This window comes from Mustela lutreola, chromosome 1 (genome assembly GCF_030435805.1).
Source record: "Mustela lutreola isolate mMusLut2 chromosome 1, mMusLut2.pri, whole genome shotgun sequence".
NCBI classification, from domain to species: Eukaryota; Metazoa; Chordata; class Mammalia; order Carnivora; family Mustelidae; genus Mustela; species Mustela lutreola.
This window is the reverse complement of record NC_081290.1, coordinates 232,799,950-232,808,075: the sequence shown is the minus strand read 5'-3', so window position 1 is coordinate 232,808,075 and position 8,126 is coordinate 232,799,950. Positions and strand designations below refer to the sequence as shown.

The 8,126-nt window shown below is 48.2% G+C and overlaps 1 protein-coding gene across 3 annotated transcripts; it reads left to right on the top strand.

Moving 5' to 3' along the window:
* Window positions 1-1,675: 1,675 nt before the first annotated feature.
* Window positions 1,676-6,859, top strand: FOLR2 (folate receptor beta). Of its 3 annotated transcripts, none has more exons than XM_059133633.1 (5): window positions 1,676-1,798; window positions 3,419-3,580; window positions 5,810-5,998; window positions 6,125-6,260; window positions 6,372-6,859. In XM_059133633.1, exons 2-5 carry the CDS (start codon window positions 3,431-3,433, stop codon window positions 6,662-6,664), a joined length of 768 nt encoding a protein of 255 aa, XP_058989616.1. In that variant the 5' UTR covers window positions 1,676-1,798; window positions 3,419-3,430; the 3' UTR covers window positions 6,665-6,859. The 3 variants fall into 3 exon arrangements, with proteins under 3 accessions (XP_058989616.1, XP_058989623.1, XP_058989610.1); XM_059133640.1 differs by having other exon boundaries at window positions 1,692-1,847; XM_059133627.1 differs by lacking the exon at window positions 1,676-1,798 and adding an exon at window positions 2,877-3,011.
* The last annotated feature ends 1,267 nt before the right edge of the window (window positions 6,860-8,126 follow it).

Here is an 8,126-nt window from a genome sequence, read left to right as displayed (position 1 = left end):
AAAAACAGGGGAAGAGTTTCATGTCATTGTATGAGGCAATGATTTCTTGGATATGACAGCCAAACCAAGGCAACAAAAGGAAAAAAATCAATAAACTGGACTGCATCAAAATGGAAACTGGGCACCCAAGGACAGTTAAGAGAGTGAAGAGGCAGCTTACAAAATGGGAGAAAAGATTTGCAACTTACACATCTGATAAGGGGTTAATCCAGAAAATAGAACTAGAGAGCTCCCACAAAATAGAAAGATGTGTAATACAATTAAAAAATGGGCAAACAACTTGGGTAGACATTTCTCCCAAGAAGGTGTACAAATGATCAACAAGCCTATGAACAGATACTCAACATCACTCATCATCAGGGAAATGCAAATCAAAACCACAATGAGATATCACCTCACACCCACTAGGATGGCTTTTATTAAGACACAAAAAGTCAACAGGAAATAACAAGTGTTGGTGGGCATGTGGAGAAATCGGAACCCTTGTATACTATTGGTGGGAATGTAAAGCTGTACAATTGTTACAGCAAATTTTATGGCAGTTCCTCAACAATGGAATTACCATGTAATCCCACTATCCCACATCTGAATATATACTCAAAAGAATTAAAAGCAGGGTCCTCGAAAGATAATTGTACACCAGCCATCACAATAGCTTTCTTTACAATAGCCAAGAGGTGGAAGCAACCCAGAACTGATCAGTGGGTGAATGGATAAACAAAATGTAGCAGATACAGACAAGGAAGTATTATTCAGTTATTAAGAAGAAATGAAATTCTGACACAGGGATGAACCTTGAGGACATTATGCAAAATGAAATAAGCCAGTGACAAGAAGACAAATACTGTGTGATTCCCACTTACATGAAATATCCAGGGTAGTCCATTCATAGAGACAGAAAGTTGAATGATGGTTGCCAGGGACTGGGGAGAGGAGGAAATGGGGTGTTGTTGCTTAATGAGAATGAGGTTTCAGTTTTACAAGATGCAAAGGGGTTCTGGAGATCAGTTGTACAATAAATACCCTTAACATTACTGAATCATACCCTTAAAAAGAATTAAGATGGTGAGTTTTATATAACATATGTTTTTCCACAATTTTTTAAAAGGCTATAAAAATGCTTAATTATGTTTACAGAAATGCTAGGTGGTGAGCTATTATATTACATCACTTATCAGATCTGAGACAATTTTTCTCTGTTAAACTGGACTTCGGTACTTCAACCTCTAACCGTGTTTATCTCGTTACTCAAAAATTAACCCAATAGCTATCATTTAAGCCTACTCATGTTGTGCCAGGCTTTTTCATATGTAATTCTCAACAATCCTCTGGTGAGCAAATTAAGGCTCCAAAAGTCTCACTGATATTTCCCAAGGTTGTATGAGGGAGGGAGCTGTCCCTGGAACCCATGGCCTAACCCTAAAGCCTGGGTTCTTCCCTACTGTGCCTCATGTCCCTCAAGCTAGTTTCATCCTAACAACTATTTGGGGTACCTCACAAATTCAGATCCCACTTAGAGATGAGCTTCTCTAAGTTTTGATGAATGTTGAGTGTGTGAATCCTATAGCGAATAAATTAACAAAGAGATTAATGAAAACAGGAGTGATACACTGCCAGGCTAACGAGCCTTGCATGGGTGGGGCCTAGAAAAGAGGGAAGGAAGGAAGACTTGAGAGCGGAAAGGGGAAGTCACATTCCGAGGTGATCAGAGAGCTCTTAGAGTCAGTGTATCCTGGCTGAGGTCAGAGACCACTGTGGAAAGTCCAGGGGCCTGGAGCCATCCCCAGCCTGAAAAGAGGTCAGTCAAGACACAGCTGTGTGGACTCCCAGCAGCAAAGGAGACTCAGGCAAGATGGCCTAAGGAGGAAAGGAAGACATGGACACTGGGCGGTGGGGGGGTATGTGGGGTGGGGTGTAGTGTCTGAGTGGCTCAGAGGGTTAAGCATCTGCATTTGGCTCAGGTCATGATTCCAGGGTGAAGAGATGGAGTTCTGTGTTGTTTCATTTCCCTGCTCAGCCGGGAGCCTACTTCTCTCCCTCCCTCTGCCTCCCACATATCACCCTCCCCACCCCGCCCTGCCCGCTCTTGCTCCTTTGCAGAGTTCTCCCTCTCCTGAATAAATAAAATCTTAAAAAGACAGACAGAAAGAAAGATCCCTTGGGCTCCTGTGGGGAAGGTGCCTTTAGAGGAAGAAATGGGAGGAGGGAAGACCTGACCCCAAGCCAAGGGAAGTGAATTCCAGAAAAGTTTTTGGAAGGACCCTTGGCCAGGGCTTTGTGTGGATGTGAGATGGTGAGAGAGAGGAAGCAGTCTCTGTTGTCAACCCAAAGGAACAGATCTTTAACAGTTGGGAGTGGGGGGGGGGGTGAGGGTCAGTCAGGAAAAGGGAAGTGGGGGGCACTTGTGCTGAGTGACTTCCAGGACTCTTAGCACTTGTCTAGTTGGCTGCTCCAACATGGGATACTTTTATTTTAATCAATTAACTAACTAACTAACTAATTAATTAATTGATTTTGGGGTGAGGAGGAGAGAGAGAGACGCGGGAGATGGGATATGTGGAAGAACAAAGGGAGAGGGTGAGAATTTGAAGCAGGCTCCATGAGATCATGACCTAAGCCGAAATCAAGAGTTAGATGCTTAACCAATTGAGTTACCTAGGTGTCCCCATGGGGTATTTTATATTGTCCCTCTGGTCCACGGATCTCTGCACTTGTTTTCTGAAGGGTAAGGTAGGAATGTGGTGCATTAGCCTAGAGATTGCCGAGGAGACCAGTGTTATTATGGAGTGGAGGAAGGAAATGGCTTTCAGAGAACAGGGAAGGAAAAAGTATGAGGAAGTAAAAATTAGAAACCCCCAATCTTTCCATATCTGTGTTATTTGACCAAATAGCACCCTGTGTGCTACCATCCGTGACTTCAGTGCTGATTGGGAGGACTTAGCAGAGCTGGGGCACTGCCTTTTACAGGCTAGTGGATTTCTGAGCTGGTGTGGGGACCCAGGTGATCCAGGGTATGCTGGAGAGCACGCGCTTGCTGGACATGGCTTGAGGGCACTCTGTGTCCCTGGCCCTTTTCAGGGGAGCAGGGCATGGGTCTGAACTATTTAATTACTTTTCCTAAGTAAAGTTGAGAGAAGAGTGGGCACAAAGACATCATCTCCAACTGAGGAAGACTCTCCCAGGGCCGATCCACTAATCCCAGATCCTCATTGAGCCCCAATCCTGGGATGAGGGAGCCCCTTTGCCAACCTTCTCTACTTCAGCTTCAGGAAGCCTCAGGACCCCAGGCTGAAGGAAGAGGGTCTGACCCCATCCTTCACTGTGGAGATAGGGAGACTGACATGGGGGACACGGGGGGCCTTACACGAGGGTCTCTCCCCTCGGGCATGGGCCTCCCTAACCAAAGCTATGTCTGCAGGGACAAAAAGACATGGTCTGGAGACTGATTCCACTTCTGCTGCTGTTAGCCTGGACAGCGTCCATGTGCAGTGCCCGAGCCAGGACGGACCTGCTCAATGTCTGCATGGACGCCAAGCACCACAAGGCAAAGCCAGGCCCCGAGGACAAGCTGCACGGCCAGGTGAGGAGGAAGTGTGGCTCCAGTTGGGGAGGGGACTGGTTCTAACAGGGAAGACTAAGTCAGGGGGTGAGGAGAAAGGTCAACTGGCAGATGCCCCCACAACTTGGGTTATTGCTGTCTGGAAAGATGATGGTAAGGTGATGGTAAGATGTTGGGGGTGGCCTCCTCGGAGAATACCATGTCAGCAAGATACAATATAATCATTTGTCGAGCACTTACCCGGTGTCGTGTTGACTGCCCATGATTTCATACCCTCAGCGGTCCTTTGATGTAGGAGTTCATGTTCTTCCCCACATAACGCAAATGAGGAAAATGAGGCCCAGAGAAGCACAAGGACACACAGAGCACTCAGACATAAGCAGCCCTTGTGGTGGTGTAGGGACAGGTTTGGAGTGTGAGGGATTTTAGCGAGGATGGTTCTTCCTACCTTCCCTATATGCCAGTCTGTGGAGTGTCAAGGGTGGAGAAGATGGTGGTTGCTTCTGGCTGTGAAACAGGCAACAGGTGCTGTATGTTCACTCATTCTGTAGAAATGGATGCCATTCAGTTGTAACTCCACTGAGACTCCATGTCTCCTTTTTATAATAAAAACTCTTTATTTTTAAAATGATTTTATTTATTTATTTACCAGAGAGAGTAAGAGAGAGCACAAGCAGGGGGAGCGGCAGACAGAGGGAGAAGCAGGTCCCCTCACCGCTTAGCAGGGACCCTGGGATCATGACCTGAGCAAAGGCAGACACTTAACTGACTGAGCCACGCTGGCACCCCAGTAAATACTCTTTAGACTATTTTTCTATCCTGGAATAAAATTCAAAGCCAATAGAACCTATCTGCACATTTAAGTTAAAAAAATATCAACATGACTATCTGTACTACAAAGGAGAAGCCAAAGCCTCTGCCTTTGGCTCAGGTCATGATCTCAGGGTCCTGGGATTGAGCCCCTCACCGGGCTCTCTGTCAGCAGGGAGCCTGCTTCCCTTCCTCTCTCTCTGCCTACTTGTGTTCTCTGTCTGTCAAATAAATAAATAAAGTCTTAAACAACAACAACAACAACAACAAAACAAAAACAAAGGAGAAGCACAAAGAAAGTAACTTAAAATAAAATAAAGTATATTTCAGCATGTCAATTCCCGGGCATGACTTCATCAGAAAATCACTGTCAAACAGCATATTTGCTTCTCATCACCAAATCACTATGAATGGGGCAGCTACAGATGAAGATCGATACAGGTGCCTTCTGCTGGCAACTTAAATGCTATAGGGTACTCTAAGCTGTGTTGACATTGATGACATAATTTTCTAAAACAGTGAATAACTCTGGTAAAACAAAGCACAGAGCATGGCCCTCCTTTTCACAATATTTGCAGTCCTGAAAAAGCTGGTCTACATTAAAAACTTGCTCGGATATGGTGTGTCCATATGTAAGATGGAGTTCGGTTTAGATTTAGGAAATCATAGAGAGGTCTTTTATTGACTTTTTTCAGCAAATATTTTTTGGGGGGGCTGCCACATTTCTGGCACCGGCCTCACCGCTGGGGACAGAGACCTCAACACTTGCTGAGAAGAAAGTTATTCAACACAAATTACTACATAGGTTGTGTCCTTCTTCCTTTGCTCAAAATGTCACCCTCCAAAAAAAAAAAAAAAAAAGTCATCCTCCGGTGAGACTTTTCACAATCACCTTATTTAAAATTTCAAGTTATCCCATTCCCTACTTTCGCAATCCCTGCTGTAATCTTCTCCATATAATTGATCAGATCCTGACACCATATTTTTTCTCTTTTAGTTTCTTACTGTCTGTCCCCACTGATCAAGATGTAAGTTCCATGAACACATATTTCTGTCTGTTTTGTTCTCTATCATATTCTCAGCATCTAGAACAGTGACTGGAATAGAAATAGGTACTCAGTAATTATTTTTTAATGAATATTTCAAAGAACTTTCTATGAAGTGTGAAGGGCTGCATCAGTGATGGCTATTGTCCCCCAACATGGGGTTTCTCTCTGGCTCCCATGACCCCTGATCAACCCTATTGTGACTGAATCTCCCTCAGGATGAGCGTTTCGGAGGTCAAGGACAAAAGGATCCTCACAGTAAACTTTTCTAAGACAACCTACCTGAGGCAGGAGATCAAGAACCAAATGGGGAGAGGCTGGAGGTGGCAGAAGATTGTGTCTGTGTGTGTGTGGGGGGGGGTGGGCAGCAGTTAGTCGTGTCTTCCCCACGCAGTGCACTCCCTGGAAGGAGAAGGCCTGCTGCTCAGTCAGCACCAGCCAGGAGCTGCACAAGGACACCTCCCTCCTGTACAACTTCACCTGGGAGCACTGTGGCAAGATGAAGCCCGCCTGCAAGCGCCACTTTATCCAGGACAACTGTCTCTATGAGTGCTCCCCCAATCTGGGGCCCTGGATCCGGGAGGTATGGGACCCTGCCTCTCCCCACACCACCCCTGCAGCTGCCATCCAGCTCCATCAGGGCTGTGGCAGGAGATGTCCCATCCCCAGCTGAGCACTCAGTGAGCCCTTCCACCTCACCTCCCACCAGGTGAACCAAAGCTGGCGCAAGGAGCGCTTCTTGCATGTGCCTCTGTGCAAAGAGGACTGCCAGCAATGGTGGGAGGACTGTCGCACCTCCTACACCTGCAAGAGCAACTGGCAGCGGGGCTGGAACTGGACCTCAGGTGAGGGGGGTTGGTGGGTGGGACAAAGGTGGGGTTTGAGGATCTGGGGTGGCCAGAAACCAGCTTCGGGCCCAGGCGTTGAATGTCTGCGTCCATCCTCTCTGCCTGCAGGAATTAACAAGTGTCCAGCCGGAACCACCTGCCGCACATTTGAGACCTACTTTCCCACACCCGCAGCCCTGTGTGAGGGCCTCTGGAGCAAGTCCTACCAGGCCAGCAACTACAGCCGAGGGAGTGGCCGCTGCATCCAGATGTGGTTCGACCCAGCCCAGGGCAACCCCAATGAGGAGGTGGCGAGGTTCTATGCCATGGCCATGAGTGCTGGGGCCCTGCCCCGAGTGGTGGAGCCTCTTCTGCTCAGCCTGGCCCTGATGCTGCAGTTTGGGCTCTTGGGCCGAGTCTAGCCCTACCCAGACATCATGTCTGCGTGTCCCGAGTTTCGATGACCAAGCTGGGCTCACAAATGGAGGAACCCTAAGTGTGCTTCCATCCATTATCCATCCTTCAGTCATCCCATTCCTGCTCCAGGTGGGCCTTGGGGTTTGTTTGGCAGTCAGCTCAAATAAAAAGACTGACACATCCGTGTCAGATGAATTATTTTTGTTCGAGTGGGTAGATGACAGATTCCACAGTTTCTGGATTCCTTTATATCAGAGAAATGAGACTTGGGTATGAATCCCAGCTCTGCTACTGACTATGCCAAAGTGAAGCAGTTGCCTGTCTAGGCTAACGCTTAGTTTCCTCCTCAATAAAATGGGGATATCCGTCCTTTCCCTCTGGGTTGTGAAACACAAAGAAGCTGTTGCCTGGAGAGCACGTGACAGCATGTGAGCGCAGTGTCTCACTTCAGTAGCCCTCGGGACTCTTGTAGCCTCAAAGAAGAGCGGGGTCCAAGACTTTGTTACTTATATTAGTCCCCAAATATCCCCCCTTTCTCCCAGGCCCTGTCTGCCTGGCTCTGTGCTCAGCCCTGCAATGGGAAAGCTGGGGATGGGAGTCCATGGAAGGCTCTGGATTCCCAGTGGGGGGTGAAAAAAGTTCACCCATGATGTGGATTGAAGGGACAGAGTTGAGGCTTGGACCCTCGGAGGAGGAAGACAGAAGACCGTCTGGGAGGTTCCTGGAAGAGGAAATGCTCAAGAGCCTTCAATTGGTTTAGCTTGGATGGAAAAAGGTTGGAAACTCTCAGGGGCTTCCTAGGGGCAGGAACCTGGCCTCTCCTCTGGCAACTTTGTCCCCTCCAGGGATTGCCAAATAAGCCTATCCTGTCTTTGCCCAGCTCCCAGGAACTGGTCCTGAGTTGATCTCTAGGTCTCCCTCTTGCCCTTTTCCCCTGGCGAAGTTTTGTCTCTACACCCCCCTCACAGTTATCCTCAGAGAGGCGCAGGTCCGTGTCTGAGAACACCAGGCAGCCCCAGAACCCTGGAGTGAAGACTCCTAATCCAGGCCTCTCCCCTGCCCGTGGCAGGAGGGTGCGTGCGCCTTTCATGGCACTCACCTTCCCTCATATCTAGAGCTGAGTGACGGGGAAGTCGGGCCGTTTGTGCAGGATGGTTTACGGAGTTCCTGGATGGGTCTGGAGACACTGGGATGTACGGGGCTGTCTGTTAGCTACTATATTTACCTAGTCTGGAAGGCCCCCACAGACCCCATTCTGTGTCCCAGGCTTTGTCCCAGCTGGGTTAAGCCAACGCATATTTGAAATAGAGGAAGGAGCTTGTCGGGACTGACCAAGACACAGGTTAACTCGAGCAAAGTGAAAGTTCTCTCCCAGGTTAAAAGAGATCTGCTGACCGCGGCCCTGCAGCTGGCCGCGGCGGGAGCCGGGCTGGAAGCCTGCGCCTTTAAGGAGCCAAGGCGCGGAGG

Excerpts from the sequence above, each read along its gene's own strand:
- FOLR2 (XM_059133633.1), top strand. The coding sequence starts at position 3,431 with ATGGTCTGGAGACTGATTCCACTTCTGCTGCTGTTAGCCTGGACAGCG. Across the intron at positions 3,581-5,809 it reads AGGACAAGCTGCACGGCCAG|TGCACTCCCTGGAAGGAGAA; the intron begins GTGAGGAGGAAG and ends TTCCCCACGCAG. Across the intron at positions 5,999-6,124 it reads TGGGGCCCTGGATCCGGGAG|GTGAACCAAAGCTGGCGCAA; the intron begins GTATGGGACCCT and ends ACCTCCCACCAG.